This window comes from Euleptes europaea, chromosome 19 (genome assembly GCF_029931775.1).
Source record: "Euleptes europaea isolate rEulEur1 chromosome 19, rEulEur1.hap1, whole genome shotgun sequence".
Classification (NCBI taxonomy): Eukaryota; Metazoa; Chordata; class Lepidosauria; order Squamata; family Sphaerodactylidae; genus Euleptes; species Euleptes europaea.
The window spans coordinates 1,759,441-1,775,185 of NC_079330.1; the positions used below are offsets into that span (position 1 = coordinate 1,759,441).

Here is a 15,745-nt window from a genome sequence, read left to right on the forward strand (position 1 = left end):
TTAAAAACCTCCAGGGAAGGAGAGCTCACCACCTTCCTAATGTCTAGACGGAAAAGCTTGCTTTTCCAGGTGGAAATCTGTTTCTGATGCCCGTACCCAAACTCTTGTACTCCCTGCCAAATAAACATGCGCCAAGAGATTCCCATCTGCTCTCTAACTTAGAGTGCCAGGAACAGGTACAGCTGCGAAGAGAACAAGCAGCAGGGGAGTCAGGAAAAGGGGAGGAGCCTGACAGACAGATGGAGGGACGGTCCCCACCTCTTGATGTTGATGGGGAAGAGACGCATCACCTCCAACGTGGCTCGGCTGACGGTGGCAGCGAAGGATTTGCCTTGGCAGTAGCTGAAGAAGAGCATCTGCAGGACGTGGGAGTAATACACGGACACTCCTCCTCCAGCCACCTGCCCATTACTGTCCTGCAAGGAACACAGGAAAGAACACATGCTGGGATTGGGGGCCCCTCGTTGACAGGGTGCACAGGCCTCAGGGTGCGCCCATGAACGCTCCTGGCCAGTTTTGCCCTTTGCCCGTAAACCCATCCAACCAAACTGTTGGCCCAGCCCTTTTCTGAAGGCCTCCTGTGCGGATACCCTGCTCCAGTGCAGCATTTGCGAGTCCCAAACGTCACCATAGCAGTCATTTGACTGGGAGGGCAGAGGGGTCAGACCAGTGGGATGTGCGGGGGAGAGTGGGGGGGGGGGCTTGAAAGAAACAGAGGTCAGACTAGGCAGTGGTCATATGGAGACCAACTTGCTCAATGATCCAACTGTGCTCACCTGTGGAACACCACGTGCACTTCTTGGGGTTTGTTCCTTGCTCATGGTAGAACTATTGTTCTAAAGTTTTAGTATACCATGACAGTTTCTAACTAAGAATTCACTTTAATACAGTTTCACTATCAGACCTCCATTTCTATGAGGATTTTTGATTTTTGATATGTTCTAGAATTCCTTATCGAGTGTCATTGACAAGAGCATGGATCGCCTGTTCAGGGTGCGCCATGCGCAAGGCAGCATTTTTCTCCATTACTTCAAGCTTCTCCTGTGCGGACATATAAAAAAAAGCCTCCATTTGCTAAGGGGATGAATGGTGGCAAAGTTGAGCTAAGCAGTAGCTGTGTTGCCATAACTCAAGTTCAGGCTGCTGAAGCAGGGGCAGGATTTCTCTTAATCAAATAATTAGGCTAACACCCCTCCCCAGCTCTGAAGCTGGGCTGCTCGCCTTCTCTCAGCCTAACCCACTTCAAGGCTACAAGCAACCCCGAGGGTTCTGTGGAACCATAAACACCAGCAAGGACGTGGGCGTTACCTTCAGGTCCTCGTGGGCGATCTCAAGGACATTGGTGACGTAGAAAGGGCCGTGCTGGGCGCTGCTGGCTTCCTCCATGAGCTGCGTGTAGATGTAGCCAGCAGAGGACATGATGACCACAATGTTCTTGCCCTCCTCGTTGAACAGGAAGGTGATGTCCCGGATCTTGGAGCTGGGCAGCAGGAAGTAGAAGGTGGGGCTCAAGGCGTCCACCGAGAGGTCGTAAATCTGGCCGGGGAGAATGCAGAGTCAGCCGTTCGCACACAGCACAGATGACCCAACCTGCCCACTACCAAGCATGAGCTCTTACAGCGATTCCCTATGCATTTTAGCTCGGCCCTCCTCCAAGGCATGATCTTCCCTCCTTCTACAATTTTGTGAGGTAGGTGGAGCTGACAGAAAGCGACCAGCCCTCAAGGTCTCCCAGCGAGCCTCATGGAAAAGCGGGGAATTGTGATTCTCGACCGCCAGGACACCCCTCCTGCCGGTGGTATTTTGAGGACCTAATTCTGGCCTCCTAATCTGACCCACCTTCACAAAGTCCGCTGTGATGATGGCGAGCTCGGTCTGCGACCCCGGCAGCCACACGGCCTTAATGATGAAGTTGCCTGTGGCAAGCTGAGGGTGGAGCACCAAGTGGTCGGAGACGGAACCAGAGCTGCTGAACGTGAGGACGTGGCAGTCCTGCCAAGAGGCACAGAGAGTGAAGAAGTTAACGCTCACTTAATTCACACACACACACCTTTTAACAGACCCTCTTGAATTTGCTATCTGTTCCCCCACTCGCTACTCAACAGGCCACTGCCCTTCACCTGCACTGCAACGATTCCCAAGGCTCAGCTGCCCTCTCACCTTCAGCCCGCAGACAGCCAGGTAGTCTTCCTTGCAAGGATTGCCTGTCAGGCTCAGCACTGTGAAGGGGACCGGGGCGGATGCCAGGCGAGTCAGGGTCAGTTTGCGCTTGCTGGAATCGGCTTGCTTGAGCAAAGCTGAGAGCTGCAACACTGTGATCTACGTTCAAAGATGACATGGGAAGGGAAAGCGGTCTTTATTGCCCTGAAGTCACTCAAGCTCTGAATGCTGCCCCACATTTCCGATATGTCAAGCAAAGCGCAAAACCCAACCAGACAGGCTACATATACTACTTCGTCAGTGAGCGTGTGCACACGCTGCAACATTTCAAAGGAAACCCAGTTTGCGTACATCATGAGCTTCAACACAAAAAAATGCCTAGCCTCATCAACAGCAGGACAACACCAGTTCAAAAGTGGAAGGGCTTGGACTAGACAGGTGCAAAGAAACCAGACTGGGGGGCCTTTGCCTGAATTTACTCTTTCTCTTGTTATGCCTTACAGGCAAGGAATCAGTGACTATTTGGAAGCGATAGTTGGCCATCTGCAACGTATCTTGCAGCCACAAGCGTACGATCCTTGTGGCTTCCAATTCATGTCAGTTGCTTTTCTGGGAAAAGTGTGGGTTAGAAATAAAATAAATAAATTGCATCTTGGCCCCTTTAAAAATTCTGAGCTCTCCAGGACTCTGGCTACGTTTATGCCCTGGCATCCAGGTCCTGCAGGGCAACTGCTGCCGTCAAGGGCAGGCAGGCAGGCAGATCCCCCCCCCACCTTCCAGGCTCACCTTGCCCTTCTCGTGGCTGACAGCCAGGTGCTGGCGGCGCCCGTGAGGCGAGGAAAGGACGCACATGGCCACTCGCCGCAGCACATGGGCACTGATCAGCTGCCGGATGGTCTGGCCCTGGTCCCCGCTGTAGTTCATGCGGACGTTTTCAAAGGCTCCCTCTTGCGAGCCGAGAGTTGGCACCTGGGCAGTTGAGAGAGCAGACCAGCAAGCTGGTTGGCAGGCCCTGCTCAAGGAAAGAAGGTTCCCACGGGATCTCCCCCACCCCCAGAAACCAGGAAGGATGGAGAACATGTTGGCCCTTACCATCAACTGATCAGTCATTTCCACCGTCTTGTCCAGCGTGTGCAACTCGTTGAGAGCCTGCTGGGCCCGGCTGCTGCTGCCCATGGCTGAGGCCTGCTGGAAGTTGACCTGGATGGCTTCCATGAGGAAGTGCAACATGTCCAGCACCAGTGGGGCAAAAGAGAAGTTGGCCTGCGGGGCAGAAGGAGAAGGCCAGAACTTGAGGCACCGCTGCCTCCGTTCTCCAGGGGCACACCCAGCTGAGCCGCTGATTCAAAAGAGGGCAGCCCAGATGATGAAGGGGTTGGAGCACCTGAAGAGGCTGGGACCTCTTAGTTCAGAAAAGAGACAACTAAAGGGGGGCCATGAGAGATCAAATTATGCATGGCGTAGAGACAGTGGACAGAGAACTTTTTCTCTACCAATATACTACCAACTTGGGGGCAACCAATGAAGATGATGGCCAGCAGAATTCAGGACGGACAAAAGGAAATACTCAACAAGTTATTAAAATGTTGAATTCACTGCCAGAGGATGCAGTGATGGCCACAGGCATAGACAGCTTTAGGGGCATTAGACAGATTCATGGAGGAGAGGTCTATCAGTGGCTACTAGCCACGGTGACTAATGGGAACCTCCACATTCAGAGGCAGTAAATTTCTGAATACCAGTGCCAGGAGGCAACGTCAGGGGAAGGCCTTGGCCGCTATGCCCTGTTTTTTGGCCCTGCAGGGCATCTGGTTGGTCTCCATATGAGACAGGATGAAGGACTAGGGTGGACCCTCACTGGTCTGATCCAGCAGGGCTCTTCTGTTGTTCTTAGATCGATGCTCCCTCCAGGGGCAGCAGGCTCCCCGCACAGCACCGAACAGCGAACACCAAGCAGGCCATACCTGGGACTGCAGCTGCTCCCGACAACCCTCCACGTTCCTGCACAGGCTGCTCTTCTTGGGCTTCTCCTCATCAGAACCTCGCCCATCACTGATGCAAACTTTGGATTTGTCCGTGGGAGAGGTGCTGGAATGCCGTACGACACTCTCGGGAACACGAGGCTCGCTCTGGAAGGCAGACTCCTTCATGGTGGAGCTCATGCCGCTGCTGGGGGTTCTCTTCACCAAGGCCTTGGAAAGCAAAAGCAACGGCAAAGATGTTGCTGCAGGCCTTGAATAGCATCCCTGGGGATTCTCCAGCAGTTGCGGCTGCCTCGGCTCAGACTCCTACCCAGGAGCCGTTCTACCTTCGAGCACCATGGATGTGGCCACCTTGGCCCTGATGCAGAGCCGAGGACCCAGGCCTGCAGCTGGGTCCAAGCAGTCCAAAGGACTTCATATGGTTAAAGCAAGGAGAGGCAACCAGAGCTGAGGATTCCAAGGAACAGAGAACTTGGCAGCCCCTCCTAGGCCCCTGGACTAAAAGAAAATCTACCTGGTCTCTGGAGGATTTCCCCCACCACCACCCCAGCTAGCTCTTATTTAGCTGCTGTAAAAATCAAGGCCAGAATGCCCCACACTAGAAAGAGAGAACTGGAGCAGCTTTAGAGACCATCCAGGCCCACTATCTACTCAGCGCAGGAGATCCAAAGCTAAAGTGTTCCCAAAAGATGGCCGTCCAGCCCCATCTTGAAGACCTCCAGGGGACAGACACACACACCCTCCACACTCCTAAGTTACTGGTTTTGTCATCAAACTCTCACTAGTAGGAATTTCTACTAACATTCAACCAAAATCTGTTCTCCTGGATCTTAAGCCCAACAGATCTAGTTTTGCCCTCTGGAGCAACAGAAACAAAATGATTGTCACAGAAAAGAGGACAACCCCTTCATTGGTTGAAGGTTAAATACACAACTTCAGCCTTTCCTCACTGGCCTTGCTCCCCAGTCCCCATCTCTGTGGCCCTGCTGCCCTCCTCTGACCCTTTCCAGTTTGATGACATCCTTCTCAAAGCACAGAAACCACAACCGGACTCTTCTCTAACACAGTCTCAAGGTACTCTATGCCCTGCCTATTTCCCAGCTTCCTCGCAAACCCAGCTTACCAGGCAGCTGCCATCTTCTTTTGCTCCACAGTCACAGAAGAATGAGCCATACTTGGCATATGAGATCTCATGGTCTTTGTGGCAAACTTTGGCGCAAACAGTGCAAACACCGACACCGTCGACCATCTTACAGGTGTGGCAGTGGTACCTGCAGGGTTGGAAGTAAGACACATCAATCGTGTTTATGAGATGACAGCTTGTGGTAGGTACAGCAACCTGCCCCGGCATCCATTGGTGGTGCCACTGAATGCCAAGCCCACCAGATAATGAATGGTACGGAGATGTACCCAACTAAAGATCCCACAGGCGTAACTCACCAGTGTTGGTTCATGAATTCTTTCTGTGTGATTGTAAATGTGCAAAGTTTACTGCAGAGGGAGTCTTCATCCTACCCACAAAAACAAACGGACATTTAGCCAGGAAACTACAACCAATATTATGGTATAGCCCCACTAACATCTGATAAACCTCTTTCTAGGCTATAATTCTTCACCAGGAAAACAGGAGTTCACAAACTGAATATTCTTCTATAGAAAAGTAATCTGTACACGGAAGACGGGCTTTCTCCCCATTTTGCTAGTTTTGCACTGCAGGGATTTATCTTGTCCCTGTTTGCTGAGAGAAGTGTGCAGTCACACAAGCTCCCTCTGAAGCAACCCAGCCCAGTTTGGAGCAGTCACCTCACACAAAACGGCAATGCATCCACGCCTGCGATGGAGCTGGCCCCAGGCCACGAAAGCTTCCACCACGACTGACCTGTTGACTGAAGAGTTCCCTGCAGAGGCTCTGCAGGCCCTGGACGGAGCATTCTGGCATAAGGAAGATGCTAGTTTTGGAGGACTCACCCTCTCCATTTGTTGCAGCACAAAAGGGAAGGCAATCTTGTGTCATCTGAATGACCAACCTTCCTTTCTACTGTGGCAGACTCAGAGGGTGATTCTTCCAAAACAAGCATCTCTCCTACACCAAAATGCTCTCTCTGCCTGTCCTGCCTCAGGGCAACAGCCTTGCCTTTTCCTTTCTCCTGTATAAACACTGCAATCCTCTCTAGACTCTGCTGCTGAGACCAGATTTGAACTCGAGATCTTCCTGGGCCAGAAGCCGCCCTCCGCAAGCCAGCCCTCTGTCTTCCTCCACCTACCGAGTCTTCGGCTTGTGAATCCTCCTCTTCCACAGCCAGCTCTTCCACCCAGTCCGAGTCCACCTCGATGGCCCTCTCCTCACCGTCCACCGAGAGGTGGGGGGTGCCCTGGCTGCCGGTCTGGCTCAGAGCGTTGGTGACGTCAGCCAGGTAGGACACGATGTGGCACGTGCACTCCAGGACGGTCGCGTGCTGCAAGAGACAATTCATCAGAGAGGCCGGAGTCAACCGGAACCCCTTTCCTCAAATTTAGCTCTCAGTTCATTAAAGAAACCGAGTAACTGTAACGCTTCGTTTACAATTTGTTCACTAGGATTTCTTAAAAATACATGAATATGAAATAGATAGTTCTCCTTAAGTTTCAGAATAAAACATTTTACAAGTACAGTTAGAGCAACAGATGCTAACATCGGTATTCACCCTAGTGTTGTTAATACATTCATTTAACTGGATAGGGCATAAGATTTTCCAAGGAGGAACTCAGAAACAAGCCAACTATTAAACTACAAGTGGAATAGCAACAGATGCCTCAAATATTTGATGGAGAGCTGCTTTTCCACAGACTCCATCAAATGGATCAAAAGGGACTAAACACACCCCAAAATCCATCTTCCCACCTTACCTTGCCGTGCATGACATTGGCATTCATTTTCTCAATAACGTTCTTCTGAGACAAGTATTTTTTGCTGGAAAGATATAAAAAAGGGTGCTTCAGAGATAATCTGGCAAACTGGCTGACCTTCACTGCCAGCCTCAGACATCAAGGAGGTGGTAAATCCCACCTTCGGCATCCTTACCCATTGGATGCAAAGAACAGTTCAGGCTAAGCGGGCTGCCCGCTTGTCACAAGATCAGCTCCTCAAGGGCCTTGGCCAGCCAGAGACCCCAAAGAGACCCCGAGGCACCCACCCCACGACCACTAATCTTACCATCTCCCCAGCCAATCGACTGCCGCACTGTGAAGCTGGAGATGCCCCGCCCCTTGCCCAGCACTGGCTAGGGTAGCCATGACAACCATGAGCTCAGGAAAGCCGGTCCCATCGCCGTTTGCAAGCATCTCTGTGGCCATCGGGATGAGGGTGCTCAGAAGGACGGTGCAGGCGCCTTCGCCCACTTGGCTGGGGGCAGAGATGGCAAATCACACTCAGCAAGATCCAGGGTAGGTTTTTGCATTCTCTCCCGTTCTTGCGTTCAACACAAATTCCTGGCTGACACTTATGAGTGCCCGAATCACACAAATGACCTTCTCCCTGTTTGCACTCTGTGACTGATTCCATCAGAGGCATTCAACCATGCTTTTCCACCCATACCAAAAATAGAACAGTTAGAGCGGTTCCTCAGTGGAATAGGCTTCCTCAGGAGGTGGTGAGCTCTCCTTCCATGGAGATTTTTAAGCAGAGGCTAGATTGCCAGCTGTCAGCAGTGCTGATTCTATGACCTTAGGCAGATCGTGAGAGGACGGGCACCTGGTCTGAGTAGACAGTACTGACTTTGATGGACCGAGGGTCCGATTCAGTATAAGGCAGCTTCATGTGCTCATTTGTTCATTTCCATCCCACACCGCTTAAGCAATTTCAGCCTCTCATGCTTTCCATCTGCCCCCCCCCAGCTGCCGTGGACGGGTCGAAAACTCACCTGTTCTCTCGAACAATGTATGTCGTCAGGAGCTGGAGCAGCTGCCTGTTCTCCTGGACCACGTCCAGCTGGTCGGACTCCTTGGGGGGTGAGGTGGTCATCCTCGTCAGCCAGGCCTGAAGGCGCGCCGGCTCCACGCAGGCCAGCTGGGCCAGGGAGCCACAGAGGCGCAGCAGGCTGGGGTTCGGGCTCTTCTCGGCTAAAAGGAAAGGGAAAGGATCAGAGGATGAGACCTGGCCAGGCAGACCAAGGACTCTGGACTGCAGACGTTACCCGTTCAGATAAATATATGCTGTGGCCCACGATCACTCTGATCCTATGCCAGAGAAAGGTGCGTGGCGCACATCAAGGCAGATCCCCTCCCAAGCTAGCCATAATAATAATAAAACATGAGTGCTGGACTAGAATCTGGGAGACCCAGGTTCAAATCCCCACCCTGGAATGGACGCCCACTGAGTGGCCAGCCACACATGCTCAGCCTAACCTACCTTGCAGGGCTGTTGTGAGAATGAAATGGAGGAGAGAAAGAGGCAAGCTGCTTTGAGACCCCATGGGAGAGAAAAACAAGGTACAAAGTAATAAATAATAATCAAACGCAAAACTGGACCACTCACTCAGCTGGAAGAGCTTGGTGAAAAATTTCAGCACTCTGTTGCAGAACTTGGCAGAGAGGTTTTCGTTGGCTGTAGCCATCATGATCTGGACCAGCTCTCCACTAGTTGGGGGGAGAAAGGGCGGGAGGGAATAAGAACATGAGAGAAGATGTCCGGGACCTACAGAACTGCGCAAGTGGGTCGACGGGACTTTGCTTTTGTTTCTCAAAGAGCAACACCTCTTTCCCAGCAAGCTCCTCTGGAAACCTGGGGGATTTCCATGCTGCGATATGGGTGCCGGGGCCTGACACTCCCAGAAAGGCAGCCAGAGAGCCCATCTCTGGGTGTCCCTCTTTGGATCCAACACTTTCCCACCTCCCTCTCTCTCACCACTTCCTCCCCGCGAAGCTCCGAGTGCCCACGCCAGATATCAGGCTGGTTCCATTGAAGCCTTTGATAATGAAAAATCAGAGGGGAAGGCCGCAGAGAGACAAATGCCAGATAGTCCTGCTTTGGTCAGTTCAGTTGCTCCAAGGCCACCAAGCAGCCACAGCTACCTCCCGCCAGCCCAGGTGGCAAAGGGGGAAGATTACAGGACAGGCAGAAGCAGCAGAACCCCCCCCCCCCCACCGCTTCTCCATGTGTTGCTTTCTGCCTGGTATTTAGCCAAATGGGTCTGCTGCTAGGAGCAGCTCTGCCACTCCACTATGGCACGATGCACTTCAGGGTGTCCCAAACAAAGGTGTTGGAGAAACATCACAATAACAAGATGCTGAATGAAGAACGGGGGGGCTCACCTCTCCGAGAAAAACTCTTCCATGGCTTTGCGGGCCTGGCTGCTCTCCAGCTGCTTCTCCAGGTGCTGCAGACACTCCTCCAGGATGGTCTCATCAAGGCCGCTTGGAGGGGGAAGGGAGGAGAGTCATGATAAACTGGTTGTGTTTGGGTTTCAAGAAAGCATACCCTCCTCGAGGCCAGGAGGGGGGGTAAGTCCTGAAATGGGCACATCTGTGGCTGCTCAGGTCTGGACAGGGTTTTTTTCTTCCCCAGAGAGACAATTTCCACTAAAAGCATTTTTATGAGTGAAACAGAGTTTAACAAAAAAAGCATAGTTTTGGCTAGTCACCTCCATAATGGTTTATACAATCTGGGTGTCCCTCTTTGGATCCAACACTTTCCCACCTCCCTCTCTCTCACCACTTCCTCCCCGCGAAGCTCCGAGTGCCCACGCCAGATATCAGGCTGGTTCCATTGAAGCCTTTGATAATGAAAAATCAGAGGGGAAGGTGGGGGGGGGCTTCAAGTAGGTACATGGGGAGGGTCATACAAGAGCCCCTGATCCACAAGATGCATGAGACACAAATGGTTTAGGGCGCTAAAGGTCAAAGTTGAGTACCTGTTGGGATCGGAATGGTTGGCCAGGATGTTGTAGCAACCCATGATCAGCTTCTCATAGACCCGGGAAAGGAAATCGTCGGACTCCGCTGGGCCCAGGATCCTCTCCAGGGAGTTGCTGCTGATCTCCGCCACGCTCTCTGTGCTGGCCTCCAAGAGAAGAGGCAGCAGCGTGCGGATCACCTGTGGGGGGTTTAATTCATCCGACCAGCTGGAGGTAGAGAAAACAGACGGTCAGGGAACTTCCCCGCCAAGGAGACACATGAGCAACGACCACCACAGCCTCGAGACCCTGGAGCCAAGAGGTCAAGTAGGCAGGCCCGGGAAGGAAAAGGACACTGGTCCACCAAGGTTTGCACTCACACAACAAGGTCCCCGGTGAGTCTGACCAAGGAGAGGAGGGTGCGCTTTAAGGAAGCCGCAAGAGGGAGGCTCTGGCTGCAGAGGGTTCCCAGATGGGCAGCCTGCACAGCGCTGATGTAGCTCTCTGCTGGGATGGTGTCATTTGCAAACGCATTGCGCTAAAATAAAAAATAACAAACAAGAAAAAAAGGGACATGGTTTAGGGAGAAGCATGGAAAGAAAATGTGTCATGAGAGAGGAGGATCACCACAGATGGGTCTGGCATGAGGGAGGGGACTTTTCTAGGCTGGACAAGACTGTTCTATTCCAGGGCAGTTTCAGCAGCATCTCCCTCCCCTCCACCACACACCCTCCCCTCCACTCCACCTTGGCTGAGCCACACTATACAGAGGAGAGGAGTACCACGATGAAGCAAAAGGACAGGAGGAGGATGAGAAGTATACGGCTCCCATAGAAGAAAAGTGGCCCGCTGGGCAGTCCACCACAGGAGGGAAGGAGCCAGGAGGAAGCCGGGGCAACTGCAGCGGCCACTTCCTCTTGGGATTTTCTCATGGCAGCCTCCTTCCTGGATGCTGCACTAGCTCAGCTGGGAAGGGCGGAGGGGCTGGACTCACCCACGAACCGATGTTCGGGAACTCGTTGGTATGGATGTTGTTCCACGACTCGCACAAGGCTTGCACTGCTGAAGGCAAACTCAGAACAAGAGCAGGCCCTGCGTCAGAGAAAAGCCGGGTTCACGTTCTGCAGGCATGGCTCGAGGGACAGGGAGGGCAGCTGACGCCCCCCACCCCACTTCCCAAGTCCTCGTGAAATGATCCCACCCTGAGGTGGATCTTTGATCCCTCTAGCCAGGCCGGAGCTCTCCTGGGACTCGGGCAGGGACATCTTTCATAGCTCTGAGGGCTGAGAACCTTTCAGCTGGAGAGTGGATCTGGGGCATTATGCAGGAGCTCCACCACGGAGCTTTGGGGCTTCCCCAAAAGGTACCCCCCACACACAGGAGCAAAGGCTTTTTCTGAAAACCAAGCTCTCACCCCCCGCCCAAGAACAGTGCCCCTAAACCAAAAATCTGGGCTAGAAGCAGCCAGCCCTCAAGAAACCAGCCTGTCACTCAGACGCTGAGGAACAGAGCAGCATAGTAGTAAGGCCACATCCCTTCTACTTTGGAGTTCCAACCCAACTCGCCAGCCTCATCCCTAGGCAGAGAAGCTGTCCGAGGAGGGAAGGAGACAGCAGCTCACCCAAGGTGTTGGCCTTGCACCGGCTGGACCCGATGGCCAAGACCGCAGCGTAGCCCTGCAGCTTCTCTTCGGTGGGCTTGTTCTCCGGAGAGCCCTCCTCAGAGAGGCTCTGCAGCAAGTAGGACCTGTGTTGGGAACAGAGAAAAGGCCTTGGTGAGGGGCAAGGGGGCTCAGATTCAGAGTCTCAACAATACCCAACGGGAAGAAAGCATGTGAACACGTGACGCTGCCTTCTACTGAATCAGATCTTGGTCCATCAAGGCCAGTACTGTCTACTCTGACTGGCAGCAGCTCTCCCAGGTCTTAGGCAGAGGTCGTTCACATCACCTCCTACCTGGTCCTTTACGTGGAGGTTCCAGGGATTGAACCTGATACTTCCTGCATGCCAAGCAGATACTCTACCATTGAGCCACAGGCCATCCCCAAAAACTGGGAGGGGATCTATCAATGTCTGTCTTGTCTACTCAGACTGGCAGCAGCTCTCCAGGGTCTCAGCTCAAGGCCTTTCATATCACCCACTACCTGGCCCTTTTAACTGGAGATGCTGGGGACTGAACCGGGGACCTTCTGCATGCCAAGCAGATGTGCCACCACTGAGCCATGGCACCTCCCCCAAATTCCATATACTGAATGGAATATACTGTTGGTCCCTCATGGTCAGTATAGTCTACTCAGGCTGACAACCCCTTTCCAGGGTCTCAGGCAGAGGTTTTTCTCATCACCTACTGCTTGGTCCTTTTCAACTGGAGATGCTGGGGATTGAACCGGGGACCTTCTGCATGCCAAGCAGATGCGCCACCACTGAGCCATGGCCCCACTCCATGACTCTCCAGGGTCTCAGGCAGGGGTCTTTCACATCACCTACTTGCCTAGTCCCTTTAACTGGAGATGCTGGAGATTGAACTGGGGACCTTCTGCATGCCAAACAGATGCTCTGCCACTCAGCCCTCCCAAAGGCAATCCTCCTTGTGTTAAAGCTGAGGAGCACTTTGGGTACCAAAGACTTGTCAGCTTCCCTACCTGGTGAATGTGGCATACGTGTCAATCAGCTGCAAGGTAGCAGGCAGCAGGTTCTTGGTGATCTCAGATGATTTGTGCGGGTCGGTCTCGGCAGCCAGCTTGGAGAAGTGCTCGTCAAGGGAGACCTGGACTTTGGAAATGGCGGCATCCAGAGTGTAGATGGACTGCAAGCTGGGGATCTCGTGAAGCTGAAGGATCGTGGTGCAGTCAATCCCGCAAAAAGACGAAATCTTTGAACAGAACGGCAATTTTTTACGAATATGAAAGCCTTTACTATAAAAGATATGCAGGTATCACACAATATAATTTGCAATAAAATCATATTATAGGAACAGGCAGACACACTAGTTTGGTTACTTAATTATCCCTATCTCAAGTCAGCCGTTATGTGGTGTAAAATTACGCTCGCGTTCTCTGATTGCGAGCTGTAGGAACCCTTGCCACTGATTCCATTATTAGTGGGTCCTGTGTGGCCATCAGGAAGGACACCTTAGTTTTAGCAGGTAACTGAGAACGTCAATTAATCACATTTGTACCCCATGCATCCTACAAGGAGTTCGGGGGGTGGGGGGCAAATAGAGTCTTCTCATGTGGCAGATTAAGAATGACAGCGGGGTTTGAATCCAGCCTCTTTCACATTCTAGCTCAACTTTTTAGGCCCTCACTCTGCCACCCCCTCCCACATGAAGTCAAGGCAAAGGGCTCTTTAAGTCCTTCCTGCCCAGGCCGAACTGCAAAAGAGGCTTTGGAAGACCCTTCTCCTTCTTATGCGCCTGAGCTACTCATCCCAAGGCATTAGCAAAGGGTTCTTCAGCCCCCTTCTGCCTAGAAGAAACAGCAACAGGCGCTTTGGCAGAGTCCTCCTCTACTACACCCCTGAGCTGTGCGCCACCACTGGCTTCATCCTTGGCTTGTGCAGGAATAAGCATCCTGGGGGAAAGTAAGGAGAGGCCTTTGCTAAATCCTCCAGGCAGGAGAAGAGATTAAGAGCCCTTTGCCTAGGACAGCTTGAAAGAAAGTAACCAATGTGCAGAAGAGTGTAGCTCTTGAGATATGAGACTGCTAGGATCCAGATGGGAAACTTTGGAGGGGGGTGATTTGATCCTTGGGGCCCCAACTGCCCTACTATAGTCCAACACGAAAACCCTTCCTGCTGCCACCAGGAGTTAGTATTGTCTCTGCCCATCAACACACCTGCCGAGCAAAGTACTCCTCCGCTATTTCCACATCGTACTTCACTGAGCTGCACTTGGCAGATGTCAGCTCAACGAGAGAAGCAGAGTGCTCAGCTTTCATGCCCTGCTTGATGAGGTGATCCTAAAGCAAAAATAGGAAGGGGAAAACAAAAGTTGGCCCTGGGTCACACAGAAGAGGAAAGGGAAGCTTCATGGACAGCTTAAGCATAACAAAGGGCAATTTAATGAGACGCGCACCCCGTATCAAACGATGCTGGCAGCCAACCCAGCCTGGCGATAAGAGCCTGGGAAAAAGAGCCAGGGAGGAGATCTCCCTGATCACCTCCCTTTGAGCAGCTGCAAGAACACAGACTGTTGATCTTCCTATTGAGCAGCACCTGACATCCATGTGAAAGAGGCCTTTACAGAAAGAGTTGGGGATCATTTAATAGTCAATAAAATAACATTTGGGGAGGGGCTGTGGCTCAGTGGTAGAGCATCTGCTTGATATGCAGAAGGTCCCAGGTTCAATCCCTGGCATCTCCAGTTAAAGGGACTAGGCAAGTAGGTGATGTGAAAGACCTCTGCCTGAGACCCTGGAGAGCTGCTGCCAGTCTGAGTAGACAATACTGACTTTGATGGACCAGGAGTCTGATTCAGTATAAGGCAGCTTCATGCGTTCATGTGTTCTTTAACATATTGTTGCCTGGTTTCCTCTCCCTTGGAACAGCACTTTGAGAAAACTGTATGATTGACCCTTTTTCTTCCAATTTCCCCCTCCCCAAATTAACATTCATTATATGCTTGATGCAATTGTGTTTTATTATTGCATTGCTGTGCTATTTGTATTAACTGATGTTTCTGAACGAACAAACTAAAATGAAAAACTGTAAAGAAAATATTCTGGAAGGAAGCTTACACACAACTCTTCCTCATGTTCAGGATCACAAAAAACCCTTAAAAATAAGACGACAGAACCTTGAGGAATGTCCACCCATTGCAGCTGCTCAAGACATCAACTTGAGAGCTGGCAAGCTGAAATTTGTGTGCATGTAGCCCAAGTCACTCCAGTTTGCAGGAAAATCTGAAAAGACTTTTGTACAACTTTCTCAAGACGTTGTGGGGACTGCAAGTAGTTGCCAGGAAGATGTTTCTAGGCCTACAGAATGTCTGGTCTACCAACAACAACAGATGACGAACTTGTTGAGGCTGCTATTACCTGGCAAAGCCTTAATTCTCAAGTTCTCTGCTCTGTGATTTTGAAGAACTGCCCTGCTCCCCTCGGAGCAAACCATAACTTGGGAACAGGAGCTTCTCCTCCAAAGCCACACCAAGCACGTACTTTGATCCAGCCGACGTAGGAGCCAATGCGCAGCCGGGAAGACCAGCGCAGCGTGTGCAGGATGTCGCATTCGCTCATCTCGGGGCTATTCATGGCCAGCTGGTTCATGTAGTTCTTGGAAGGAGGCAAGATCCCCAAGATGCGCCAGAGGATCAGAAAGTAGTACTGAAGCGCGCAGGCCTCCTGATCAAAGAGCAGCAAAAGAGCGGGCAAGTCAGTCAGGAAGGAGCAACTGGCTCCAAGCCACTGCCGTGAGCGGCGTGCTGGAGCAGTACCTTGACTCCGGCAACACATGAAACGTGGAGATGCGTGGCCCAAATTCCTCTCTGGCCAACAGTGGGAAGTGGAAGGAAACCTCACCACCCCCACCATAAAAAGGGAGTTTAGTGGCTCTGCCAGACACCTGCAACGTTTTCCTGGTAGGGTCCCCCCCACCATGCAAGCCAAACAAGGCCTCTGCTGCCCTGTTCCCTGCAACGGGCCATTTCTGCTCCTCTTTCACCTAGTCCCCTCCCCCATCCCACAGTCCAACAGCCTCCCGTGTTCAACCCCCACCCCCCAATACTTCAGCCTTA

At 52.1% G+C, this 15,745-nt stretch overlaps 1 protein-coding gene and 1 non-coding gene across 2 annotated transcripts in view; one reads left to right on the forward strand and one right to left on the reverse strand.

Moving 5' to 3' along the window:
* The window catches only part of UBR4 (ubiquitin protein ligase E3 component n-recognin 4), a 93,095-nt gene that overhangs the window by 59,465 nt on the left and 17,885 nt on the right, over positions 1-15,745 (reverse strand). Inside the window, exons 23-44 of the mRNA XM_056865475.1 lie at positions 15,171-15,353; positions 13,848-13,970; positions 12,654-12,883; positions 11,634-11,758; positions 11,007-11,104; positions 10,393-10,550; positions 10,031-10,240; positions 9,432-9,533; positions 8,656-8,756; positions 8,042-8,240; positions 7,336-7,524; positions 7,029-7,092; positions 6,407-6,598; positions 5,583-5,653; positions 5,266-5,413; positions 4,125-4,352; positions 3,253-3,423; positions 2,947-3,129; positions 2,161-2,319; positions 1,840-1,992; positions 1,309-1,536; positions 259-416 (exon numbers count right to left, since the gene is read on the reverse strand). Of these exons, the coding sequence (XP_056721453.1) occupies positions 259-416; positions 1,309-1,536; positions 1,840-1,992; positions 2,161-2,319; positions 2,947-3,129; positions 3,253-3,423; positions 4,125-4,352; positions 5,266-5,413; positions 5,583-5,653; positions 6,407-6,598; positions 7,029-7,092; positions 7,336-7,524; positions 8,042-8,240; positions 8,656-8,756; positions 9,432-9,533; positions 10,031-10,240; positions 10,393-10,550; positions 11,007-11,104; positions 11,634-11,758; positions 12,654-12,883; positions 13,848-13,970; positions 15,171-15,353 (3,473 nt within the window). The remainder of the gene's footprint in view (positions 1-258; positions 417-1,308; positions 1,537-1,839; positions 1,993-2,160; positions 2,320-2,946; positions 3,130-3,252; positions 3,424-4,124; positions 4,353-5,265; positions 5,414-5,582; positions 5,654-6,406; positions 6,599-7,028; positions 7,093-7,335; positions 7,525-8,041; positions 8,241-8,655; positions 8,757-9,431; positions 9,534-10,030; positions 10,241-10,392; positions 10,551-11,006; positions 11,105-11,633; positions 11,759-12,653; positions 12,884-13,847; positions 13,971-15,170; positions 15,354-15,745) is intronic.
* Positions 14,303-14,374, forward strand: TRNAI-GAU (transfer RNA isoleucine (anticodon GAU)). The gene has a single exon. It is a non-coding gene; the product is annotated as a tRNA-Ile (tRNA).